Below are 27,864 nucleotides of genomic sequence, written 5' to 3' on the forward strand. Positions count from 1 at the left end.
AAGGGGTGAATTTTCCTAGTTTCTAAGTACAGATTTCTTAATTTTTATTTTAGATTTAAAAAAATGGTCTTTTAAGTATATTTTGCACTCAATTTCCCACTTTGTGATACAGAGTTTTGCCAAAAGAGTATGTTAGGCTGAACTAAAACTAATTAACATACTGGAGAATCAGATCCAATATGTCTTTAAAGCAGAATTTCTTTCATCTTGCATCATTTGTAATATTATCAAGATGACTCAATGCAATTGCTTACAGGGCTTGATCCTTCAAACAACAGCAAGTACAGTGCTTACTACCGTTTGGAATTGAATGGAACTATTCTTGATATCAAACACTATGCTCAGCAATAAATATTTTCTAGAGTGAACCTGTAGTTATTATTATTATTGTTGGTAATGCTTATCTATTAAGCATGAAAATTTTGAAGTTAAATTGGAAAACTCCGCCCCCCTCAATTTTATTGAAAGTTCATGGTAAGGTCACTCAAGCCTAATGATGTATTAACAAGGTAAAGGCTGTCATTGTTTATTATCTAAATCAAAGTTCATATAATAAGAATATTTTTCTATACTCTGCACCATTCACTGCATTAAAGGGGCCATGTGCAAAAGGAAAGTTATACAGTGCCTGCCTTTTTAAGATTTTGTTTACTTTATATTTCAATATTAGGAAATGCCATTGAAGGTATAAGGGCGGGTTTTGGGATTCGTTTTAAATGATCAGACTTCACCCCTCTACACTCTTTGCTTTTTAGGAGCTGCTGTAATATATCAGAAGAGGATCTTGCTGCTCTGTTCCCCTGTAGAAGCAATAGGAACTTCAGTTTCTATTTGACAGTGCATCTCTATTCCACAGAACTTGGGTAAAGCTTGCAAAAATGCCACTGTGCCCAAAGATTATCCTTTCTTTCCCTCAGCAACTCAGACCGTAGCAGGGCTTTGGGCTGTAGAATGGGGATTGGATCTACCCTCATGATCTAGACGGTGGAAAGCACTAGAAAGCGGTGGTGATGTATCACCACCACAACCCTAACACCCCAGGAATGGAGAGGAGTGATACCAAATGGAGCTATGGATTATCTCCCTGCCTGTGTACTGGACTATGTATTGCAGCTTGCTTAGGAGTGAGAAAAAGAAGGGAACACCAGGCTGACAATTCTTCTCCGGGTGTAGGGATAGTTAAATTGTGGGTAATTGACAAATTGAATAGTTAATGCATTTTGTATCAACTATTTGACTGGGCATCTCTGCCTTTGAAGGGTAGCAACAGCCCTAAGGCTGTTGCTACACTTTAAAGGAGAAAGCGTCATGTGGAGCCTGGGATCAGCTAGCGACTCTCCGTGGCCCCCAGACTCCAAGCGGCAGAGCCCAGAGTCAGGCCCCCCACTGCATGCAGCCCGGGATCACCTGGAGACTCTCCAGCTGATCCCGGGCTCCATGCTGCTGCTTTGAAATGCCGGGAGGAGCCTGATTCTGGGCTCCCATGGTGTTTCAAAGTGGCAGCACAGTGTGGAGCCCAGAATCAGCTGGGGACTCTGCAGCTGATCCTGGGCTCCACGTGGTACTGCTGCTTTGAAACGCCGAGAAGAGCCTGAGGTCGGGCTCCCGCAGCGGTGTTTCAAAGTGGCAGTGCCACATGGAGACCAGGGTCTGGCCCCAGGCTCCCCGCAGCACTACCGCTTTGAAGTGCCTCCTCCTTTCCCCTCCCTTTGCTGCCTCTTTCTTAGGCAGCAAAGGATGGAGGGAGCGACTAGTCAACAAGTTTGTCGACTGTCCGATAAACATTTGCTTATCAGATAGTCAACTAGTTCTTCACATCCCTACTCCAAAGGCTGATCACTCTTCATCTGCTATGTGGCAGTGGTAAGAGTGGCTCCCTTTCCACCTACCCAGAGCTCCTACTCTGCTGAAGAAGTGTGGTGGCAAACTAAAACACGGAGTAGCTTATCCCACACTTATACATCTGGGGCTTCACATTGTCCCTTACATCTTGCCCAGATACTGACAGTCCTTTAGCTCAGGAATGGAGATGGGCTGATTACAATCACTGCACCTCATCTCTTGGGGCTCAACCTACCGTGCAGTGGGGGGGGGGAGGGGAGGAAGGAGGAAGTAAGTGGAGGGAGTAGCAGCAAGAAGGGAATGCTAAGTGTCCCATTGCTGTGACCTGTCAGCAGAGCAGCAAGAACGTCTTCTGAATTCACAGCTGGGCTGGGGCTAATTTTTAGGAAGTTAGAAGGGACAGATCAGTAAAGACAGAGAATAGAACAAATTTTTTAAAAAATACGTATTTTGTATTTTACACATTCCCACCTGCAACAACATACTCTTTCCTATACAAACCACAGCGATTTGTGGAGCCAAGAGAGTTCCCTTATTTTAAAATGTTTACATTTTCATCTGATTGAAGATAGCCACGCTTTTAAGGTTTTTCCTTTTTCCTAGAGGCCATAATTTAAATGACTCATCAGCTATTGGGCAGGAAAGCCACCTTTGCCAAATGAGATCCCTGCGTTTCTTTATTACATCACCAAAAGCTCCCAAGCTTGGCTCTGTGAGAAGAGGAAAGCAATATAATTAGGAAAGATAAGCTTGAAGGAAATAGCCCAAAGCAAAGGAAGGAGAGGTTTGGGCTAAAAAGGAAATAAAGCTGAAAGCACCATCACTGGAGATTATCCCCAAGATACAGTTAGGTAATTCATGCAGTCCAAGGTTTCATTGTGTGAAACTTTGATCTAAAATATTTGAATACCAGAAGACTTACCCACCGTTGCTCAAGTCCTTAACTCAAATAAGTTTTTTTTCTTCATTTAAATCATTGTTCTGGGGTGGGGCTGCGGACGAGGGGTTCAGTATGCAGGCTGTCCCGGGGGAGTGGACAACCCCTCTGTTACCTCAGCAGCTTGAGGCCAGATGAGAATCACCTCTCCATGGCTGCCACTGTTCCAGCAGGCACAGCTGGGGCAGAGGTGCATGTCCCCCGGTTTGGGGACAGACACACAAAAGCAGACAAACTCTCCGAAATATACAGTAGACAGCTGTCCCTTTCTCCACCCCTGATTTCTGCTGGCCCCATGGGGTTATAACTATCCCAGTCCCTATCACGGGCCCCTCTGTGTTCATTCTGTAGTATAATTTTCCCTCCTGCCAGACTTGTCCCTTTCCATTTTATGAGAAATAAATGAATTCCAGGCACAGCCAATTGTCCTGGCACAACCAAACCCTGACTTTGGTGTAAGTTATGACATACCAAATTTAATGGTCCTAGCTCTTACCATTTAGGAGGTCTTGAACAAAGACACACTCTGATGGATAGACAGACAGACATTTCTAAAATATATAATAAGATGAGGCAGTGTCATTCTGTGAATTAGAAAAGTTCTGGGAGCCCAAAGCTCCTGTGCATTAATTGAAACTCTGCAAATGACTCACTGTGCGACTCTGACCGAGTCACTAATGCTCACTGGGTCTCAATTTTGCTATTCTTACAGAGTGGTAATGTGCTTACCTCACAAAGGCCTTGGAGAATATTAAATATTATTTGTGCAACACTTTGGGGGGGGGAAATATATCTAGGGACAGTGTGAGAGTTATGTATTTTGTATTTGCTCTAGTATTACATATAAAGTTGCGTGTGGAACGGTGGTTTAATCTAATGAGATTCAATAGAATTAAGTGTCAAGACTGCTTTAAACACTGTGTGAAGTCATGGTCAACTCTTAAAGCATCACAGTCTCTGATGTAGTGATAAAATATAATTTCTGATGATGGCAGCTGTGAATTGGTCAGGGTAAAGAGAATGTATCATTACAGCTTACTACTAAATAGGTTCATTAGTTATACCACCAAGGTCTGTCTCCAGCTCTCTCATAATAATTGTCTTTTTCTATATTTGCTACTGAAATTGATAAAGGGGCACAACAAGAAGAAAAGCTTCTAGAGATTCTACCACTTTGGATGCTCTCTCATTTATCACCAGTCCCTGGGTCAGTTGAATACTAAGGATGTAAAGGAGTAGTCAACCACCTGTCAAGCCTATGCTTATTGGGTAGCCAACTCGACTACTTGCATTCTTCCCCCACCCTTGCTGTCTCTATATCAGAGAAGCAGCAAGGGGGGGGACGAAAAGAGGAGCTGGTGCTGGGGGGGAACCGGTTAAAAGCTGCCCGTCTCCCCCCCACAAACTGCTGCATCTACTGGGAGGGGGAGAGGCAGAGGTTGCTACCACGAAGCAGCCCCTCTGTGGGCAATCCCTGCGTGCAGGAGGTCCCAAAACCCCACTGAGACCCCCGCATACAGGGGCAGCTGCCAGCTGGGCAGACAGCCCACTCGTGCCAGAAGCGGGACAAAACCCTGCAGTGGCTTTGCAATTTAAAACGTCGTAGGAGCCAGAGCAGGCTGCCCAGCTCCTTTTAAATTTGCAGAGCTGCAGCCGGGTTTGGTCCCACACCCAGCGTGAGCCAGAACTGAGCTGGGCTGCCTATCAACTACTCGATTAATTAAATACTCGCATTTTAATATCCCTGTTTTATATACAGAAAAAATATTTCTATGACAACCTAACCGGCCTTGTTTTTTAGTGTAATTTTAAAACTTTATCGGCAGGACAGGGCTCATGCTTCTCAGATACGGACAACAACAAACAAACCCCTCCTCAAGCCCTCTGTTTAAATGCAACTAAATAAACACCACAATACTAGAAAATAAATTGTATCTCAGGTTAGATATATTCACATTCTACATAGCTCAAATCACTGCGCTCACATATATACATAGTAGCGCATTCATCACTAAAACTCCCCAAGCACAGCAGAGAATTACTGCTCTAGAAGAATACAAGCAATGTTTTTGGAACCTGAGCTCCCCTTTGTGTGCGCACCTGGGTGACCAGGTGTTCCAATTTTAGAGGGACTGTCCCAATATACAGGGTTTTGTCTTATACCAATGCCAATTACCCTCCCATGCCCTGTCTCAATTTTTCACATTTGGTTACTCTAGTGTGCACTGTTGCTTATCTGACCCTTTCCTGCTCCAGTGTCTGTATGCACAGGCAAGAGAATTTTCATATGTGAAATTATTTGTGAAAAGTTCTGCATGTGCAATAGGAGACTGGGACAAGGAACATACCAGGCCCAGAGGAACCACCTCACCCATTACTGAAATACAGCAGCTACTGAATAAGGTAATCTACACAGTGGTAAATGTCAGGATGTGAAGAATGCCATGCCAAAATACAGTACAACCTCTGGCATTAGTGGCCGAGTCACAATAAGTACAGAACTCTAGCAGTAGCTCTCAGGTTTTTAGTTTGCTAGGTAACAAGAGCACTGACGTGGAGACAGAGACAATGGAGGAGAAAAATCAGTGTGACACTAACTGAATAAACACACTGAATAAACTGAATAAACACACTGAATATTATATTGAGTTGCACACTAACAAAATAAAAAATGAGACCATGCAAACTAAATAGATTTTTCAACATGAAGGGCCCATCCTTTGGCACAATTCATGATAAGTACTCATATTAGATCTGAAAGGAGCAAACAAAACAATCATGAAACTGAAAATAAAATGGACTGTCGGGTGACAGTTATTCTGCCGTGAATCTGCACCTACACATGGGCTCAAAATTCTTTCCGCAAAGATTTCCCCACCCCCCTTTTTTTTAAATGTACTTTGAGCTATAGACCTGTCAGAAGGTAAACTGATGTCAGCACTTCATCTTCCTGGTTGTCAGTTCTGATTCTAAATAGCCTTGTGTCTTGTTATTCCAGAAACTAAATTACACGTCCAGTGAAAAATGTAATTATACCCCAAAAGGTCATGAATAGCATCTTAAAATACATAACAGCAGGAAGATAAACTAGGACTACCCAAAGCTAATCCAAAATTTTCCATGGTCCCACAAGGACTATTATAAAAAAACTGTTTTATAGTTGCTGACTTCAGTTTTGTAGCTTAAAAAGAAGGCTATTTATTAACAAAACTATGGTCCAAGTGGGATATGAGAAGAGTCTCATGAAAAATAAATCCCTATTAATATATTTAGTATTAAATTCCTTTCTGTCTGTTGCTTAAGACAAGGATTACGAATTTAATATTCAGAGTTTTCAATAGACCGTGGATGAGAAAAGTGATTATTTTCTAGACACATTTCAAGCTGATTCTTAAAGAATAACTTTAGATATTTAATTAATTTGCTTTTAATATATTTTTATATTGATGTGAAATTGGTAGTAATTACCAGAATACCTTACTTTTTTTTCCCCTGTGATTTTTATAATAATATATCAGGACCTTATTAGAGTCTCGTGTGCACTTGTAACAATATTACTATTCAAAACCTTATCAGCCTCAGTAAGAAAAATAGATATTGTTTTTATGTTGCATACATTCATAATTATAATCCAAATATTACATTCAATGGAAAATGACTGGTTTCAGTTAAAAGAAATTTTTAAATGCCACATTCCTCACTTACAGAATGTTTATATGTTTATCTTTATTTAAAAATAATGACACATTTTAGGTGTAATGTAGATGGGCAATAAGATATGAAGCCATGTAAAATGTGGTCATTTTCTTTTTATATGAAATTCTTTATATACTGTAAAACATAATTATAAAGCACTGGAGAATCACATTTGTTTGCATTGCAAAGGATTCTTCTGAAGCAGAGTACAACTACACAGTACTATCGCCAACCTGGACATTACAACCCTCCATTCCCAAGTATAATACTGAACTGTAGCTCAAATAAATGTTATATTCTTAATATGTCAATAAAACTCTGATTTCTGGAATCAGTCTAACTGGTTGACAGATATACAGTTCAAAACTTTCAAGTTAGTTCTGCCTGATAAATGATAAAAAAAATGAAGGCATCGTTATAATGGGCCACAGCATGTTGTCATGTGCCCAGTACATATTGCCCCCCCCAAAAAAAAAGTAAGCACATTTCACATATCCCGACTAGTAGGAAACCCCCCTCCTTATGTACACAAAAGTCTTGCAGCGCAAAGCTTCTGTCATTAACTTGGTTGTTGCAGAGGGCAGAAAGAAGAAGGAACAGTCCCCTGTCTTATTTATTACTACTTCAAGATCTAAAAGTAACCAGATGGTTAGAACAGAGTCTTGTAATGCCCATTCTCTTTGCTCTGATCCTGGTATTTTGTTGCCAGCAGATTTTATCTCCAACCACATTGGTTCTGCTCTAAAGTTTAGAGCTAAAGCCATTTGGCTGGACAGACAGTTTAGCAGTGCATTACAGACCAGATGGATTTAGTTTAATTGAACTATTATGGAATCAAAGGAACATATTTTACCTACTACCTAACAAAAACACTTAAAAGTAGATTCTTTGAAACAGATATTTAAACACACCAGTCTTCTGAATGCAATCAAGCACTGTGCTCCAGGAGCAACCAGGGATTTGTTGAGAGTGTGTGAAGAGGAACAGATGTTATTTCACCGTCAGCATTCTAGCCTTTGTCCTTCATAGTCCTTTATTTCTTACAACTTTACTGACCAGTTGGTAAAATAATACACATAGAAAACCTACTGAACATGAAACGAGCTAAAAGTCTGTGTTTGAAAACAGGCTTGTCAGTTCTTGTGTGTGATAGGATCGGTTCTGGTTTCTCAAACAGGGAGGACAGCAGTTCTAAGGTTTGTGATGACCTTAAAATGGAAAATGTGTAGTCCTCACACCTCCCTATGTCTGCTGACCATAGTAGCTATGTCCTATTGCAGAGCAGAAAGGGGTGGCGAATGGGCAGAATCTTGGCCAAGGCTTTTCAAACAATCTTTGCCAGAGCACCAAGTAATATACACTATGTCAGGTACAGGGCTACTGCAGGGAATACCCCTCTCTAATCTACACCCACAGCAGGGTTTGCCTCCTATTCTGCTCTTGGGATAGCACAAACATGCTGCCCCCTCTACATCCTGCCTGTTCTGCTCATGAGCCAGCACTGAACATATCACATGCTTTTGTCAAACCTTGTTTTAAAAGATGAATTATTAATCATTCTGGGCTGTAGCAACATAGAAAGTGCCAGTGATGCACCTTGACCAGCATGTGTCCAGCCTGTCTCCTTAAGAGAGGCCAGCACCAGATGTTTCAGAAGAAGGGGCAAGAACTTCTACAGAAGACAGATTTGGATAATTTGCCTACAAGGAAGGTTTTTTCCTAATCCCCATTTATTGGATATTGGCTTGTGCCCTGGAGTCTGTGCATTTATATCTCTTCCAAAGAGAGTAATTTTTAAGTCCTTCTACTGTAAGTCTGGATAGTCTTGTTACTCAAATAAACACCCAATCGTTTTGAATTTGCTAAGATCCTAGCCCTAGTGATAACTGAGGCAATTAGTTTCACAGGCTGGTTGCCTATTCTGGGTGCAAATTGCGTATCTTATCTGGAATCTATTTCAAAATGGCTTATTTTGAAGTTTGGCACGTCTACATAGCACCAAATTTCAAAATAACGTGCTATTTCAAGCCATCCTTTAACCCTCATGCAACAAAGTTTACTAGGATGGTGAAATAGTGCACTCGTTATTTCAAAAAATATTTCAAAATAACGGGCGGCTTGTGTGGACACGAGGTAGCTATTTCGGGATACCTCTGCGGAGGCTTCGAGCTCCAGCCCTCCCACCACCACCCCAGCACTTCCCCCACCAATGCCCAATGTCCATAGTCCCTGCTGCCATCACAGGACTTAATTTGTCCTTAATCTTGGCAGGGCTGTGAAAATGATACTTGTATGTTTATTAATATCACTTTTACCTACAGACTTCCTAGCTAGCAATAATAAATGCCAATGATTTGGACATGTATATGTGCATATTTATTTGTTTTCCCTAGAGCTAATTAAGAATTTTAGGAAAACATGTGAAAGTAGCCACCAGCAAGAGCTAGTGGCCATACTGTGAGGCCACCAAAATTTTTGTCTTGAGAACCTCTGAGTATAGATTGTTACATGCATTAAGCGAAAAACTCTTAAGTAAAGCTGCCACCTTGTGTTTAATTGGTGCAATGACATTCATAAATCATAGAAGGGGTAGCCGTGTTAGTCTGTAACTAAAAACAAATAAAAAACAACAAATCATCCTACAGCACCTTAGAGACTAACAAAAAACATTGGTAGTATCATGAACTTTCATGGGCACAACCCACTTCTTCAGATTGATACTATCTACATTTTTTGTTAGTCTCTAAGGCTGTGTCTAGACTACATGCCTCTGTCAGCACAGACATGTAGATTAGGGTTGTAGGCAAAGGCAAATGAAGCTGCGATTTAAATGATCATTTACATTTACATGGCTGCCGCGCTGAGCCGACAAACAGCTGATCAGCTGTTTGTCGGCTTGTGCGCTAATCTGGACGTTCCCCCTGTCGACATCAAAGCCCTTTGTCAGCAGCCCCGGTAAACCTCATTCCACGAGGAATAACGGGGCTGCCAACAAAGGGCTTTGATGTCGACAGGGGGAATGTCCAGACTAGCGCGCGAGACGACAAACAGCTGATCAGCTGTTTGTCGGCTCAGCGCGGCAGCCATGTAAATGTAAATGAAGCCGCGATCATTTAAATCGCGGCTTCATTTGCCTTTGCCTACAACCCTAATCTACATGCCTCTGCCGACAGAGGCATGTAGTCTAGACACAGCCTAAGGGTACAGCTAGGCTACGTTCTTCTTTCGAAAGGAGATATGCAAATTCGGCGCTAATCTGCATATCTTCTTCCAATCGCTTTTTTGAAAGTGGTTTTTTTGAAAAAGAAAGAAGTTTAGATGCAGTTCTTTTAGGAAAAGAAACTTTTTCAAAATAACCCAGCACATCTCACTTTTTGAAGAAGGGTTCTTTCGAAAAATGGGGGTTTTTTTTTTAAAGAACCGTGTCTAAATTACTTTCTTAAAAAAAAAAAAGCTTTAGAAAAAGTGATCAGAAGGATATGCAAATTAGCACCAAATTTGCATATCTCCTTTCGAAAGAAGAACATAGTGTAGATGTACCCTAAGGTGCTGCAGGACCATTCACTGTTTTTTAATTTTATTCATAAATCATGTTTGTAGTGTTGTGTCCAAAATTATCAGACTGACAAGTTGGGTGAGGGAGTATCTTTTATTGGACTTATTTCTGCTGGTGGAAGATACAAATTTTGGAACTCTACAAACTTGAATAACTCTGTGGCGCTCAAAAGCTTGTCTCTCTCACCAGAAGTTGGTCCCATTAAAAGATATTCTCATCCAACTTGTCTCATTCATAAGTCAAATCAAATGATTCTTACAAAGCCAATACACAGGAGGTTCATGCATTATGCAGGAATTAGTCAATTTATTTCAAAAGACTACTGAACCAGTATCAAAATTGGCCTCCTTGCTCACTTTCTTCACCTCTGGCTGCCCTCTGCAACTGTTTGGCTCCTTCCTAAAGACTGTTCAGAAGAGGTCAGTTAATCAATCCAATCTAGATTTCTCTTTCCATGCCACAAGAAGTGGCTTGCAATTTATAAAGACTAAAAAAACATGACTGACCAATTATGGAAGTAGGGCTTCTGGTGTTTGTAAGAAGTAAAAAAACTAAAGAATCTAATGTAACTAATAGAAGGTTAGGTATTATACAAGGGTCACGAATACCATGGGCTAAATTGTGTTCATCTGTACATAGGTGCACAGGGGGAGGGAAGGAGACAGAAGACCCAAGAAGCTTTTAACCATTGCTTAATCCCTGCATAGAAGCCAAGCACAATCATTTGCAGAAGTGGAAGCACTGCTCCTGGCTGTGGCAGCCCCATCTTTCCGAAGGGGGTAACTACGTAACATGGTACAGTAAACTTCTGATAATCCGGCACCAAGGGGTGCCGGATTATCAGATACCCGGAGTACCGAAAGGGGTCTGCGGTGGGGGGGAGGGTCTGCTGGGAACTGTGCAGCGGGAGAGGGCGGTGCTGCGGGACCAACCCAGCAGCACCCCAGCTGCTCTGGCCCCGGCTTCCCCAAGTCAGCCGCTGCTGACCGGCGGCAGACTTGGGGAAGCCAGGGGCAGAGCAGCTGAAGTGCTCTGCCCCAGGGCTTCCCCAAGTCCACCGCTGCTGAAACTGACCAACGGCGGATTTAGGGAAGCCGGGAGCAGAGTAGCTCCAATTGTCCGGCTGGCTGGAGCACATCCGGTTTCCAGTTGGTGCCGGACTCTCAGGAGTGCCAGACCACTGGATGCCGGACAATTGGAGTTTTACTGTAATAGGTACTGGTATAAGAACCTAGATGGGGAAGTCGCCTTGCAAAGAGATGTAGGAGTGTTTTTCTTAGTGCCCTATCTAGCCAAAATCCTCCTGAGACTGCTGCAGCAGCATTCTTACTCCTCACTCTTTATCCCACCCCACGGTGGCAAAATGGCTCAAACATGACAAGCTGTTTCTACAGATATAAAAGGACAGACCATCGTGACTAGACTAATCTAAGTGGTAGATTCGTTGTGTGGCCCGAGCCACACGGGGTGCATGAAACCTGGCAAATTTGCCATTGATTCTGCATAATTACACTGAGCTGGAGACATTCTTAGAATTGTTATGAATAGCCTATACATTTCCAGAGATTACACACATACATACAGAACAAGATGAAGCATGACTGCATCTACTTCATTCTTTTCATTCACTTGTTTTGCAATTCAATCAAAACCACTCAAAGGGTATGTCTACACTGCATTCCTCTTTCGAGAGATGAATGCAAATGCAGCTGAGCAAAATTGCAAATGAAGCGCAGATATAAATTTCCCACACTTCATTTGCATAATCGCGTCTGGCCACTTTTTCGAAATACCCTATTTTGAGATAAAAAACGCTGTGTAGACGCGGTTATTTCAAGAAAAAACCCTTCTTCTGAAATAACCCTTACTCCTTGGGCTTTCTTTTCAAAATAACCGCGTCTACACAGCGTTTTTAATCTCGAAATAGGGTATTTCAAAATAGCGGCCGGACGTGATTATGCAAATGATGCGTGGGAAATTCAAATCTGCACTTCATTTGCAATTTCATTTGTCTGCATTTGCATTCCTCTCTTGAAAGAGGAATACAGTGTACCCAAAACAATCTAGACTGTCTGGCAATATTTACTCTTTATAAACTCATGCTGTTTACAATTCACAGTTCTGTTATTTTGTGTAGAGTCAATAGCTTTTAAAAACTGGAGAACTATTGGAGCAGATATCTACTTATTTTTTCTTTTCATGTGTTGTTGTTTTTTCTTAAGCCTTACATAAGAGTAAACAAAAGGTTTACCTCCTGTCCTCTCTGAAAATTGGTACTACATTTTGCTTTTCTTGAACTTTTACTTTTCAAACACCCTGAGGGTTTTTTTTTTTTTTAAAGTCTTAGTTCACAATATAAGGAGAAATACCTATCTCATAGAGCTGGAAAGGACCTTTGAGAAGTCATTGAGTCCAGTCCTCTGCACCAACAGCAGGACCAAGTACCATCCAAGTATCTTCTGTTTCAGATTTGCCCCAGATCCCTAAATGGCCCCCTCAAGGATTAAAGTCATAACCCTGGGTTTAGCAGTCCAATGATCAAATCACGGAGCTATCCCTCCCCAATTTAGGACCAAACTTCATCGTGTCTAGCAAGTGGTGAAATGAATTTCAGTATGGCAAGACTCCATAGAAAGCCATTTAAGAGTATTCATAAGTAATTGTATAGGTGTTGGTTCAGAAGAACAAGATATACAAATACATTATGATAAAGTCAGTGGAAATACTTGTTTTCAAAATAAAATCTAAATATTAGCCATCGTTCAAACATGCTCATTTTGATACAAGTGCCAAGAACTCAGCTGACAGAAACTGGGGTAGCTGGAATGACTTTAGGGGAGCAATGCCAATTTATACTAACTGAGGATCTGGCCCCAAATCTGAAACGGAAGCAGATTCAGGGACACTTGTTCAAGTTTAGTGAATAATCATACACAATGTCCCGGAGATTCATGCAGGCTAGGCAGATATGGATTTTTACCTGTAAAGTAGCATTTTATTTTCCACTGACTGAGCAAATGCAATGCTGAAAGGCTGCTGCCCCAGTTTCTTGTCACCCTTGTTATTAAGGGAATTAGCTTGCACATTGCTAATAGCACTGAATCATTTACAATTCATACAAATCAAGAGTAAAACCTCAGGTATGCTTTTTATTTTAAAATCACCAGTGAAGGCATATTTGCATATAACGTATATTCACTTTTCAATAATTTTTAAATCACTTATGTGCTTGGAACAGAAAATAGACCAAAAGGAAATATCAATAAATGTGTTCAGCAGAGCACATAGGCAGATAAGGGGCTGGTATTTGAGGAAGTAAATAATGGCCAATGGAGTTGTGTTTAGAAGCTTAAAACCCCCCCAGCATTGTAGATGTATCAGGTTACTAGCAGAATTATTTTGATATCTTGACTTCAGGATATTGACATTCTGACTTTGATTTGTTTAGGTTTGGAAGGTACTCCTAATTTGTGTTATTGATTATTCTTTTTAAAAGACTGGATTAAGACAGACTTTTACAAAACAATGCAGATATCTTTACTGCAGGCTCACAGTCACCTGCTGAGCCACCTACAAGGTCCAATGAAATCAGTGGGCGTCTTTCCATTAATTTCAAGGGGCATCAGATTGGGCTCATTATCGTTTTGTGAATGGGGATTGCACGTCAAATAACATGCTAACTTTTCCACAGCTTGCACAGTTGACTGAAGGAATAATCACAGCACTGACTCAGCTTAAGGCATCAGAGATAAACCTTGCACTGACATCTATAATCCAGTAAAATAAAAACAGCAGTTCGCTTCATTATTATGCAGAGAGCATCAAGTTAGGTTAACAGCTCAGGGAAGCAATGCAATTAAATAGTCCACAATGGAGTCTCTTTTCTTGTTATGCTCTTAACTTCAATCACTGTTAATGTGAGTCACACTGGACCCTTCAGCTCTCCTGAAATCTGGGAATTTTGCCTGAGGCTAAAGAGGGCTTTGAGGAAACTTCCCCCTTTCCGCATGCACAGCACCACACAAGGAAAATGAAAAGAAATACTATGCATACTTCAATTAAGGCAATGGAAAACAGCCCATCTTCTGCAAGAAAACAAAATATATAAAATGCAAAACAAGATGTTTATATTAAAGGCAAAAAATAATTCACTACTCAACTGGGGAATCAATATGTTTTCAATAAGGCAGAGGTTCTCAAACTGTGGTCTGCGACCTTCAGTCAGGTGCCTCTACGATGCTCACCTAGGCAGCCACACGAGAGAATGAAAGGCTGCCCATCTAATTAGTGCAGCTAACTTACATCATGTTTCCCCCCCTTCATCCCACTGCCCCCTCTTACCTACCCCTTATTCCCCACAAAGCCACCAACTCACCTGATGCCTGGACCCTGTAAGGGAGGTGATGGCTTTGGTGGGGTGGGGGGTGGAGAGGAGGCAGTAATGGAGTGAAGGGGGAGAATAGGATGTAAGTTGGGGGGCAATGGGGAAGAAGAGGCGGGGAGACTTTTGGATGTGCAGGGCTGCAACAGCCAGAGAAAGAAGCAGTTTTCCTCAGTTCCAGGACTGCAGATGCTGAGGAAAGAGACTTCCCAGCTCCAGCTCCAGGGCTGCTGTGGGGGAGGAGGGGGAGGGGCAGGGAGACAACTCCCTCCCTCCCAACCCTAGCTTGGAAGGGAATGAGAACTTTTTCAGGTCTGATTCTGCCTTGCCCCACACTTTGTGAAGCAATTTACACCTGTGCAAAGGTAATGTGAAACAAAGCCATTTTAATTTGGTAGAATTTTACACCCACTTTCCACTGGAGGAAGATGATCAGATTAGGATCAAAACAAATTATTTTAAAACTTAGAGAAATTGGCTTTATTCACAGTTTCAAGTTTTCACACTGTTTACTGTTTTCATTTCTTCAGGAACTGCCATAGTACCCAAGACAAAGCTAGCAACCCCATTTTGAAAATCAGCCCCTTCCCCAAATTTCATGTGAACCTTTTTGTAAGGTTTGATAGATTCAGGTAGGTACCGCCTCCCTCCTGCATAATCTTGCAGGGATCACTCCATCACTGTCTTTTAAAGAGCCTATTGTGGCCCCCTAGTAGGCAGCACAGTTCATATCTTAACAGGCTGGAGGGGGAGAGGAGTCCTCCATTAGCTACATACAGCAATATACATGAAATACTATCTGGACTTCTGTCCCAGCAGAGATACTAGAGTCCAGCTAGAATGCTATGACAGACTCCCATGGTAGTGGGTCCTGCAGAAAATAAAGTGTAAAGAAGAAAGAGAAGGCCCAAAGGGCCTGTATAGTATTGATCAGGAGTGGGACCTGGGAGGGAAGGGCCAAAAAAACCAACCCACAACCAAGAGAGATAGCGGAAAGATGGTGGGAGGAGGGGAGGAAGAGAAGCTTTCAAACGCATCAGCTGAGTTTTGAATATTAATGCAAATGTGGGGATGCTTCTGTAAATTGAATCAAACCAGAGATTTTCAAAGTTTGGCCATCTCCAGCTAATTCTGAATTACAGTAATGAAATGCTGTGATCTTAAGGAGATCTAGTTCCACGATCAGATTACATCTAAAATTAAATGTGGTTTCAGAACAATATACCTCAGTCTCAAAGCATTTAATTCTTTTCTGTGGGAAGACATGTGACAGCAGCATGACTAATGACTACAATAGCACCCATTATATTTTCCAGCAAAATTATTCTTCCTATTCAGGAACATGTGACAAAAAAGGAACAACTTTCTTACCTGTCTCTCGGTTATTTTTGTGGGCTTTTTCCCCTCCTAAGGTATTCTAAGATATTCCAGATTCCATAATATAATATATGACAATGGCATATATTATGTCATTCACCTCTTCAATACTATTGCAATGTATAATTTTTGGGCTCTGTCATTTTGCACATAAATGCTTAGCACTTGCTTCTAGCAAAATGGGTAAAAAGATAACTATGTCAAGCATCAATATTTCAGCTTTATGTAACAGAGCACCAGTCAGGAACTGCTACTATCCTACTCTTCAACGAAGTATCTGACCACAGCCCTCCATGATCTTTGTTCCAAATGCCAAGTTTTCCCTCACAGATTATCTGGGCTCCTTATTATAAGACACACATCTCAACAGCTGCCTATAATCATAGAGCAGTCTGTGTAGGCATTTTTGGATTCAAACAAACTTTCCATATACAAAACAAACCTTCCATATACAGGCAGTCCCCGGGTTACATGGATCCGACTTACATCGGATCCCTACTTACAAACAGGGTGAGGCAACCCCGCACTAGCTGCTTCCCCCCAGCAGACCAGGGAGACACCTCAGCTTGAGAATAAAGGACTGAGGGAAGTGAGGTGTGGGAGAATAAAACTGAGCTCTGGAGAAATGTTTGGCTAGAGTATCCCCTACAATATGTACCCGTTCCAACTTACATACAAATTCAACTTAAGAACAAACCTACAGTCCCTATCTTGTACGTAACCCGGGGACTGCCTGTACAAACAATTTATATTTTTGCATTGACTTTAACACACTGAGCCTGGTTCTATTTTCACTGAAGTCAAGTGGTGTGCCACTAACTTCAACAATAATAGGAATACACACTATAACATGTAACATTGCAGACAATTCTAATAATGTAGTTCGTCCCCTATCAAATAGATGGTTATAATGGAAAGACTCCTAAACGTATTGCCATCATCTGGAAATACAAAACCTTTTGAAGATATTTTCCTAAATTTCATACTACCAATAGAGGGGGAAATGTTCTCCTTGGCAGTAACATACAGAGCACTTAAAGGAGTAATAAAAACTGTCATGTGATCGTGGCAATATACAATTTCAGAACCAGATATTTTAGTAATGAATGACTACTATAAATTTCTCTTTCAAAAGAAGATGGATTGTTTATAGCAAACAAACTTTGTCTTCCAGCATTCATACTGTGAGCCATTTATCTGCGTCTTGCTATTGCACATTCTGTACTTGCCCAACGTGAAGAATGTTCGATGAACAGAAATGATACAGAATATGCAATTTCAATTCTTCAGTATGGGTTGGAGAGGAACCCTGAATACTCTCAATTAATTATATAATGTTAGAATAAGGATTTGTTCATTTTTTTCATGCAATAACAGTTTCCCAATTCCCGTGCAAGTCCAAACAGGTTAAAATGACTGTCACTAGTTGCTAAACTAGTATCTTGCACAATTTAGGTTCTCATTCTTAAAGAGTATGTAAACTCCATTTGAATTAAACATATTTCTACCCACTCTAAATAAAATGTGGCAAGCTCATGACTACAAATCTTCCAGCTACTCAGACAGAAAGAGGTTTGCATGACGTTTAGTCATTATCAGGTATCTTAAAGGTAAACATTCTCTCAGGATTACTTCAAACATGATTAGTAAAATATATAAACAAATAAAAACAGCTTAATTTGGCACATGAACCATCTCTCTTGTACTGCAATGGGTAAGGCTCCACTAAATTACAACCTACAAGAATCCACATTATGGGAGTAGACAGGTACCTCAGGCGATTCCAAGTCATTCTATTCAAATTTGTGCATCTCCTTCCTAGATAATGCCTCTATGACAACCTTCCATTGACCTACCCAAAGGGGAAAAGAGTCTCTCGAATGACTGAGATGTTTAATAATTTCTGTTGTCAACACAGGACAAGAAAGAATGGATAGAGCCCCTAAATGGCTTAACAAATCTACTGAAGAAATTAATGCCCTGAGCACCAGTTTCACAGCTCTGGAAATGGTATCAATATGAAGTGAAATTTCACTTCAAAAAAACCTAATCTATAATAGGAGTACTGGGACTTAACCTATACGGTGCCAAATTCTCAAGCACTTTTGCAGCCATAATGAAAGCCTCTCTGCACTATTTTCTTTCCTGGAGTTTCAGAAATGTTGAAAGTATTCCAGGTAGCTCAGTCCAAAAAAGTAATTACATTATTCAAAACTTTAATATCACCTGTTCACTCTAAATGTCAAAGACAACTCAACTTGCGCAAAATTCAAGTATGTCCACTCACAAATCAAGTCATTTACTTCAGAGAGATACATCACCCTGAATGTTACTTTAGTTCTTTCTGGCTATGTACCTTTTATTAGTGCTTTTGGTGGGTTTTGATCTGTGACCAAGACATATGCCTTGTATCCATAATACTGTGCAACAAACCCCAAACAAAAGCAAGTCTTTTGAACAACCAAAAATGAGCTGTTACTTCCCCAAGAAACTTTCCCTGAAATATTTGTTTAGGTGTACCATAGAAATAAACAGAGCAAGGCAAAGGGAATCTAGCAGCGTATTATGTTGCTACAAAAACAAACTCATTTTGTGGGTTTCACAGACCATTCCCTTTTAGCAGGTCAGACTGAAGTTTTGTTTGGCATACTTAGTGCATATGAAACCCACACACCTAGTGTAGTTACTGAGCAATGCAAGTGGTACCTAGACGACAGCAACCGTTAAGACCAAGAGACCTCTACAGGATGCGCTGGGAGCCAGCTGGCTTTTAGCTCAGAGAGTAGAGGTTCCTATACCTCCCTTCAGAGATCCCAGGTTCAAATCCGTCTGGTGGTGGTTACACATAGTTCACCTAAAAATGGAAAAACCCACAAGAAGTAGGTTTTGCCCATGGAAGCTCATGATTATATATATTTGTTACTCTCTAAGGTGCAACAGGACTACTCTTTTTTAAAGTTTTTTTTGTTTTGTTTATCATAGATGGTGTAATTGTTGTTGTTAAAAGGATGGAGTTCTCAAAGTATTAAGTCAATAAACTTTAGTTCACATATTGCTGTAACATATAACCAAGAGACAGCAAGAAAATCCATTTTAACTCAGAAAAAGAAAGAGAAAAAAAGAAGGCAAAGATAATACCCCACTTTTAGACCCATTCACCAAAGGACTGACAGAAAAGAGGAGCTTTGCACCATGCCCTAGAAGCTAACAAACTTGAGCTCTGGTGAATGGCCAACAGGTACACATTCCACAGTTTGGGACCTGCCACTCAGAATGCCATGACTTCCGAATATCTCAGCTTTTCTCAGCCACTGTGATGGTGCTTAAGGAAAAGTTGTTTATAAAGTAGTCAGGCCCCACACTGCATACAAAGAATCATTTCAGTTGGCAGTGTCAGTTTATCATCTTTTCAAAAGCCCCAATCAAATAGTAATTTTGAGTACATATGATTTGTTATCAGTCAGTTAACAGTATATAAACATTTCAATAGTTCAGGAACACTTTAATGACAACAAAATAATAGTTAATCATTAAAGAAACATTTGTTTCCTTTTAGATTTTCAAACCATTTAAGCAGATAAAAGAAAGCATTAGATTATTTGCCATTTAATACTGAATAGTTACCTTTTCAACCGGTGTATTTTCTTCACTTGTTACACTAGCTTTTCTGGATTCCGTTTTGGTTCTGCTCAGCCTTCGGGATACTTTCTCTCTGAGCAGAGTAGCATATCCAATGTGTTCATAGATGGGGTTTTTGGTCATTTTGGAAATGTACTCAGCAGCCTTGGTTTCTATATACAGTGTTATCAAGCCATCTGTTACCAAATCATGAATAGATTCAAACCTTTTCTCCCCTACAAAGTGCTTTCCATCATAGAAGAGCCTGTAGTTTAAGGTCTGATTACCAAACCTGTATTAAAAAAAATAAAGAGAGAACATTTAATATCAGAACAACCACATTTTAGGTTCTAATATTGCAATTGGATCCATGTAGGTGAAGACCCCATAGAACCCCATTGTGATCACGTGGCTCTGACTACAGCAACCTGACATTGGCCACTGTCAGAAGACAAGATACTGGGCTGGATGGATCGTTAGTCTGATCCAGTATGGCCATTCTTATGTTCCTTATTTTGTTATTCAATAGGAACCCTGAAAATCACCTATTTTGTTCTTTTCCGTTTGACAAACACTGCTATTCATTTCCTACATTTTTACACCAACTCTTGGTTCTGACGACAGCCTTGTTTGTTCACCAATATAACTGATGAGGATGATCTCAGTACAATGTTGATAGTTCTGGGATATCTCTTCCAGGAAATTTTTGTGAGACTTACCAGAATAGAAAATTAAAAATTCTTTTTGCAGGTCCCACAAAAACAGTAATATTTTTAAAACTGCCAAGTAATAATTTAACATGTTTCTTTTGTTAAAGGTGATTGGATCTGGAGGATCTCTCTCACCACACTGTAATAGTTTTAAGATATAAATAATTTTGCACTTAAGTAGCTTGATACCTCTGTGAAAGGAAAGATGTTAACATAAATTTAGGTTTCTAATAATTTTATTTAGACTCAATATATACAAGGACCTTGATCCAAAGTTTGAGAAACCCTACCATCATTACTCACACAATCAAATCCAGCAGCATAAAAGTAGTTATTCCACAGGCATTCAGCCAGCCATCTACAGAGATGCCTTTCTATTCCATCATTGGGGAGTATACCTTGAGACCTCTAAAAAACCCCATCAAACAGATACATCTTTTGCAGCATGCCTGGAAGGTCACCAAATTCAGAACAAGGTGATAAAACTAGCCCTAGAGTAGTGCAGCTTCTGCAGAGTTTATCCTGCAAACCCTCCCCCGTGTCACCATATATAATGAGGGAGATCCAGTCATGTGCTCTTTCTGACCACAGTTGTGGCAGTATGGCATGGGGAGGGGCAACTCCTTACCCTGGCCAGTTCCCTCTCATTTAGAGCTTTGTAGGTCATAACAGATACCTTATACTCCACCCAGAAACCAATGAGCAGCCAGTGCAGATCCAGGTACACCAATGTTATGTATTCCCAGCATGCTGCCATGTTCAGTAAGCAAACTATTACATCCTACATCAGTGTCAGTCTCATAAGAACGTAAGAACAGCCACACTGGGTCAGACCAAAGGTCCATCTAGACTGATATCCTGTCTGCTGACACTGGAAAATACCAGATGCCCCAGAGGGAGGGAATGCAATAGGTAATCATCATGTGATCCCTTTTCTGTCACCCATTTCCAGACAAACAGATGCTAGGGACACCATTCCTACCCATCCTGGATAATAGCCATTGACGGTCCTAACCTCCATGAATCTATATAGTTCTTTTTTGAACCCTGTTAATGTCCTAGTCTTTATGACATCATCTGGCAAGGAGTTCCACAGGCTGACTGTGTGCTCAGTGAAGAAAAACTTCCTTTTGTTTGTTTTATACCTGCTGCCTATTAATTTCACTTGGTGACCCCTCGTTCTTATATTGTGGGAATAAGTAAATAACTTTTCCTTATTCACTTTTTCCACACCAGTCATGATTTTATAGATCGCTATCATATCCACCCTTAGGGTACGTCTAGACTACATGCCTCTGTTGCCAGAGGCTTGTAGATTAGGCTACCAGACATAGGAAAATGAAGCGGCGATATAAATAATCGCCGCTTCATTTAAATTTACATGGCTGCCGCGCAGAGTCGACAAACAGCTGATCAGCTGTTTGTCGGCTCAGCGCTATAGTCTGAACGCGCGGGTGGCGACATCAAAGGTATTTGTCGACCACCCAGGTAAACCTCATCCCAGGAGGCTTACCTGGGTGGTCGACAAATACCTTTGATGTCGGCAGGGGAGCGTCCAGACTATCGCGCTGAGCCGACAAACAGCTGATCAGCCATATAAATTTAAATGAAGCGGCGATTATTTAAATCGCTGCTTCATTTTACTATGTCTGGTAGCCTAATCTACATGCCTCTGGCAACAGAGGCATGTAGTCTAGACGTACCCATAGTGTCCTCTTTTCTAAGATGAAAAATCCAAGTCTTTTTAATCTCTCTTCATTTGGGACCCATTCCAAAACCCTCATCATTTTTGTTGCCCTTTTCTGAACCTTTTCCAACGCCAATATATCTTTGTTGAGATGAGGTGACCACATCTGTATGCAGTATTCAAGATGTGGGTGTAACATGGTTTTATACAGAGGCAATGAGATATTCTCTAGCTTATTCTCTATACTTTAATGATTCCTAACATTCGGTTTGCTTTTTTTTTTTTTTTAAACTGTCATTGTATGGTAAATGGATGTTTTCAGAGAACTAGTCACAATAACTCCCAGATCTCTCTCGAGTAGTTGAAGCTAAATTAGTCCCATCATACTGTATGTATATGTAACCCCCAAGGATATTACCTAGATTCCTAGGGTTCTGTCTGCTGGCAGCTCAGGGAGAGGCACTCTGAGTTTGCCTTGGCTCCCCCTCCCTACCAGGGCCAGAGTCTGCCTGCAATCCATAGGGAGTGAGAGGCCCCTCCCAGAGAGTTCAGGGGGGGAAGGAGAGGCCATTGTTAAGGGGAGTCTGGAGCCAGCAGGGCAAGGGGAGGACAGCTGTGTGGGAGCTAGTAAGCCCCAGGCCTGCATGCAGGGTTCCCCCTGAGAACTGGCCTCTAGGGACCTGAAGGCAGGATCCCTCAGCTGGGTTTTATGTCCTCACTGTTGATTCCCAATTTGTGGAGTTTGTTGGGAGGCTTCCCCAGCCAGGCTGAGTTGGCTCTCCAGCTCCCTGGGTGAGACCAGTCACCGCATGGTCAGCTCTGCTCTGTCTGCTGGTTTGGGGATGCTGCCTGCTGTGTGTGTGTCTGAATGCTGGGGTAGGAGATTACAGTTTGAATTTTAGTGCAGTTGTGTGGCCTGCACCTTAAGCCTTGCACCCCTTTGTGGTGAGGGGAAATCCTGGAACTGAAGCAGCCTGATTCCTGCCTGAGGAGGATCTCTGCCAGAAGAGACCAGCCCCTCTGCAGTGACTGAGTCATCTCTGTACCTGAGCCTCATTCCTGGAGTGTGTGAGTGCACCATCTTTTAGTTAGTAAGTCAGGGAATTTGTTTGATAATTTTATAACCTGCTGCATATTAAACCTATGGAGGGATTTACCACTTGTGAGTCCTTTGGGCTGTACTGGGCCCAGTCAGCCCCACTGCTAAACCACTGCAGAGAAGAAATTTGTGTGGTCAAAAGTCATCAAGGGTCCCAACAAAATATTCGTACCAACGGGACACTAATCTTACAGTTGATGGGTACCAGTGACCCTAAAAATAATGTTTTAACCTGTTCTGTTGTATTTGTCTACTGTTTAATATAATTGTGTTTATTATAGTGTATGTGTATGTGTTTGTGTTATGTTCTGGGAGTCTCCAACTATCTGGCAAGTATGTGGGGATTCCCCTGGGTTAGAATTATCCTCCCAAGCTGCCCTGGTGACCCTGCCAGGAAGGAGTGAGGGGGGTGGAGGCACCGCCAAATAAATCCATTGGAAAAAATAAAGTTGAGTGGGTGGCGGGATCCAGAAGAAGCCAGACCTACCTATCAAAACCTGTAAGCAGACTGGCATTAAAGAAGGTAACCAGAAGGAGAGGGGGCACTACATATAGTTGGGATTATTTTTTCCAATGTAATAAGAGCGGGAGGGATAGCTCAGTGGTTTGAGCATTGGCCTGCTAAACCCAGGATTGTGAGTTCAATCCTTGCAGAGGGATTTGGGGCAAAAATTTGTTGGGGATGGTACTTGGTCCTGTGGTGAAAGCAGGGGACTGGACTTGATGACCTTTCAATGTCCCTTCCAGTTCTAGGAGATAGGCAATCTCCATTAATTTCTAAATGTGCATTACTTTACATTTATCAACATTACATTTCATTTGCCATTTTGTTGCCCAATCACTTAGTTTGGTGAGACCTTTTTGACGCTCTTCACAGTCTGCTTTGGTCTTAACTATCTTGAGCAGTTTGGTATCATCTGCAAATTTTGCCTCCTCACTGTTTACCCTTTTCTCTAAATCATTTTTAAATAAGTTGAATAGGACTGGTCCCAGGACAGACCTTTGGAGGACACCACTATTTACCTCTCTCTACTCGGAAAACTTACCATTTATTCCTACCCTTTGTATCCTGTCTTGCAACCATTTATCAATCCACAAAAGAACCTTTCCTCTTATCCTATGACAACTTACTTTACTTAAGAACCTTTGGTGAGAGACCTTGTCAAAAGGCTTTCTGGAAATCTAAGTACAGTAAACTGCCGATAATCCGGCACCTTTAGGACCCAGGGGGTGCCGGATTATCAGATATGTCGGACTATCAGAAGGGGGGGCTATGAGGGGTCTGGAGTGGAGTGAGAGGGGATGCCACCCCAGAACCCTCATAGCCCCCCCTTACGATAGTCCGGCTCTGCCCCAGGCGTTCCTGATTCAGCTGCTGCTGGTCAGTTTCAGCAGCAGCTGAATCAGGGATGCCTGCAACAGAGCAGCTGGGGTGCTGCCGGATTGGTCCCGCAGCGCCGAGGGGCGGCGCTATGGCACCAACCCAGCAGCACTCCAGCTGCTCTTGGGGACGCCTGGGGCAGAGCAGCTGGAGTGCTGCTGGGTTGGTCCCGCAGCGCCAAAGGACAGCGCTGTGGGACCAACCCGGCAGGACTCCAGCTGCTCTGCCTCAGGGGTTCCCGATTCAGCCACTGCTGAAACAGATCAGTGGCTGATTCCAGGAAGCCCAGGGCAGAGCTGCTCTGCCCGGGGCTTCCTGGAATCAGCTGCTGATCTGTTTCAGCAGCGGCTGAGTTGGGGATCCCTGGGGCAGAGCAGCTGGGGTCCTGCTGGTTTGGTCCTGCAGCGCCGAGGGGCGGCGCTACGAGACCAACCCGGCAGCACCCCAGCTGCTCTGCTCCCGGCTACCCCGTTTCAGCTGCTCGTCAGTTTCAGCAGCAGCTGAATGGGGGAAGCCTGTCCGGCTGCCCCAGCACTTCCGGGTTCCTGATGGTGTCGGACCATCAGGAGTCCCGGAGCATTGGATGCCGGACTAATGGAGTTTTACTGTATACTGTATCTACTGGATCCCCCTTGTCCACATGTTTGTTGACCCCCTCAAAGAACTCCCCCAACAAATTATGTTCATCTATGTGTCTGACAATTTTACTCTTTACTATAGTGTCAACTAGGTTGCCCAGTACTCAAAATGAATATAAGGAGTAGTCTCAGGTTCAGAGAACTGCAATAGTCTAAGCTTGAGGAAACAAAAGCATGAATAACAGTGACAAGGTCTACATCCATAGAGAAAGGTTACAAACTCCTAGCCAGATGCAATGATAAAAAACGTACTAGATTACTGCAGTTACGTGATTGTCAAACAGCAGCCGGAGATCTAAAATCACCCTTTAGTTGCAAACCGTCGCAACGACTGATATTATTTCCACCATCTCTTCCACATGTCTAGTTAATGTAGAAATGTTTTATGAAATCTGAGTTTACCTGAGGGCTAGAGTGTAGCATCCAGGTTGCCGCTGGCTCTCTCTAAGAATGTATGCTCCTTCTACACCTGCAAGAAGTTCATCTGCTTGCTCTCGAGAAATAATCCCATGAAACCTGAGGGGAGAGATTTCAGCAAATTTACAGAATAATCACAGGAAGAAATAAAACCACAAGAAATCATGGTTGCTTCAAGTGAAACATATTTTACTAGTGGTAGATCATAACGGGTTAGCCACATCAAATACTGTATCACTGGAACAACCTGGGGGAAAAAATTAAGGCCCAATCCTGTTCTCACTAAAGTTAATGGGATATTCTCAGCGTCAAGGGGAATAGAGTTAGTTGAAGCTTTTTCAGAATTTCAACCTAATAAAATGTCAACAAAAAGGGGAAATATTTTCAGAATACTCTCCCTCTTCACAATACTCTTCCATCCTATCAGAGGGGTAGCGGCGTTAGTCTGAATTTGCAAAAGCAGCGAGGCGTCCAGTGGCACCTTATGGACTAACCGAAGCGCTGGAGCATAAGCTTTCGTGGGCAAAGACCCACTTCGTCAGATGCATGTCGTTACCTAACAGACATGGGAGAAAATTCCTTTCCAACCCCAAATACAGTGATCAATTAGACTCCAAGCATTCTTTTAAGCCAGCTCTATGAGGGAGCCAGGCCTGGAGTTTCCTAAGACGGTTACTTTACATGAGAGAAATGAAACAAGAGCAGTAATGATGACACTTTAAAATAAAATGAGATAAATTAAAATTAATGAATGTATTTTAGATAGTGTCATTATTACAAACCTGCCTGTTCTGTTTATATGTATGATTTTTAAAGGTATGACGCTATCTGAACAGCTTCTTAAATGTGTGACAAAGAAAAAAAATGAAGATGCTGGTGAAGGTACAAGTGAGATGCTCTACAGAAATGTGGAGAAATAGACAAAGATTTGTAGTCCCTTGGCCAATTTCTGAAGAGAGTGATGCTTTCTGTGATTCATTCCCTCGTGACAAAAAGGAACAGCCCCTAAAACAGACAGCGGACTTTAGAGTGATCAGTACTTCAGCTATGACCTTTAAACAAGGACAAAATACAGTCTTTAGAGTAGTTTAAATACTATGTTGTGCACATATTTTGCTAGCCGATTCACTAATCCTTTCCTTGGAGCTTTTAAAGCTTCTCTTTAAAATGCTGCTGCCTAAAAATACAGTAAGTATGTTAAAAGCTACTAGTAGCCCTAAGCATTGTCTTTTTTTCTGACATCATAAGTTGGAAATGGTAGGTTTAAAATGCTGCCCCTGGTTTGGTAGGGAAAAAGAAGAAGAAAAACATTTCAGATGTAAAGAGAACTGAACAGTACAATTGTTATTTCTTTCATACTGAATACATGTTAGAAGCATTAGGTTTCTTAGAACTATCTTAGTTTGCTGATGTATTTATTTTCTACTACAACCAAATAAAATGAATCTCTCTAAATCTGTTAGTCTATAACGTGCCACAAGACTTCTCGTTGTTCTTGCAGATTCAGACTAACATGGCTACCCCTCTGATACTTCTCTAAAATTGCCACAATTTAAATCAGCAATGGGTAAACTAAGCAAGTGAGTGGGCTGCACGAATGCCCCTTCTTCATCTCAGTGGGCCTGCAAGATTGTCACAACCGAGATGGTCCCCCAAGATAGAGTCGTTTTGCTAACTATGCTTGTCATACTGAGCATTTGCAACATGTGCCAACCGAACTGTGGCAGTGCTTTGACTGGCTGCTAGGGAGTGTGCTGCTCTCACAGTCAATGTTGTGTGCAATAGGCAGGCACCTCACCTCACGTGTCCTTGCTTTATATAGCGTGCCACAGATTGAAACAAGAGGATCTGGCAACCTTGCACATGGGCAATGGTAAACAAAATGCCTCGTGTCCACACATAGAACCCTGAAAGGCTGCAGGTGGCCTTTGGGCCTCAGGTTACCCACCACTGATTTAAATGCATCTTTATTAATAATGTCCCTGTCATAAACGTAACAAAAATCCAGTTAACAAGAATAAGTTTAGGCTTTTAGTTTTTTCTTGGCTGCTGGCTAGAATACACACGGTTGTCAATAACCAACAAGTTTATTGGACAAAAAACAGTGATGATGGTTTTAAAAGTTTTAAGCCAGAGAGCATAGTGGTTCAGTTAACTAGGGGCTGTCAAATGCTACTGTGCTTGACTATGACTCAATTCCTTATGGTCACAGGTGGTATTTTTAAAATGCAACTGTAATAATTAGGAGGAAGCTGTTGGCTCTTTGAAAGTTTTATAGCTGCTGTTTCCTGGGTGGGAAAAAAAACCTATGAAATTACATAATTAATCTTTATTGCAAGTTAAACAGCAGACCTCAGAAGAGTACTGTATTAAAAGGACAAATGCTCATTCTATGCACACAGCTCAAGTAAAGGGACATGCCTGGGCTGTAGCAATGGCTATAATACTTGTACACTATCTATCCAGGGCTGTTGGTCAATGGACATGCAAGCAGTTTGGAGATAATACTCCCACTGGACAGAGGG

The 27,864-nt window shown here is 41.7% G+C and overlaps 1 protein-coding gene and 1 long non-coding RNA gene across 2 annotated transcripts in view; one reads left to right on the forward strand and one right to left on the reverse strand.

Moving 5' to 3' along the window:
* Positions 1-27,864, forward strand: part of LOC149525414 (uncharacterized) — a 168,754-nt gene that overhangs the window by 75,147 nt on the left and 65,743 nt on the right. The window lies entirely within an intron of this gene.
* The window catches only part of CHN2 (chimerin 2), a 193,648-nt gene that overhangs the window by 62,552 nt on the left and 103,232 nt on the right, over positions 1-27,864 (reverse strand). Inside the window, exons 5-6 of the mRNA XM_075922141.2 lie at positions 25,325-25,438; positions 19,414-19,699 (exon numbers count right to left, since the gene is read on the reverse strand). Of these exons, the coding sequence (XP_075778256.1) occupies positions 19,414-19,699; positions 25,325-25,438 (400 nt within the window). The remainder of the gene's footprint in view (positions 1-19,413; positions 19,700-25,324; positions 25,439-27,864) is intronic.

The sequence above is a fragment of the Pelodiscus sinensis genome, chromosome 2 (assembly GCF_052426305.1).
Source record: "Pelodiscus sinensis isolate ZL-2025 chromosome 2, ASM5242630v1, whole genome shotgun sequence".
Taxonomy (NCBI): Eukaryota; Metazoa; Chordata; order Testudines; family Trionychidae; genus Pelodiscus; species Pelodiscus sinensis.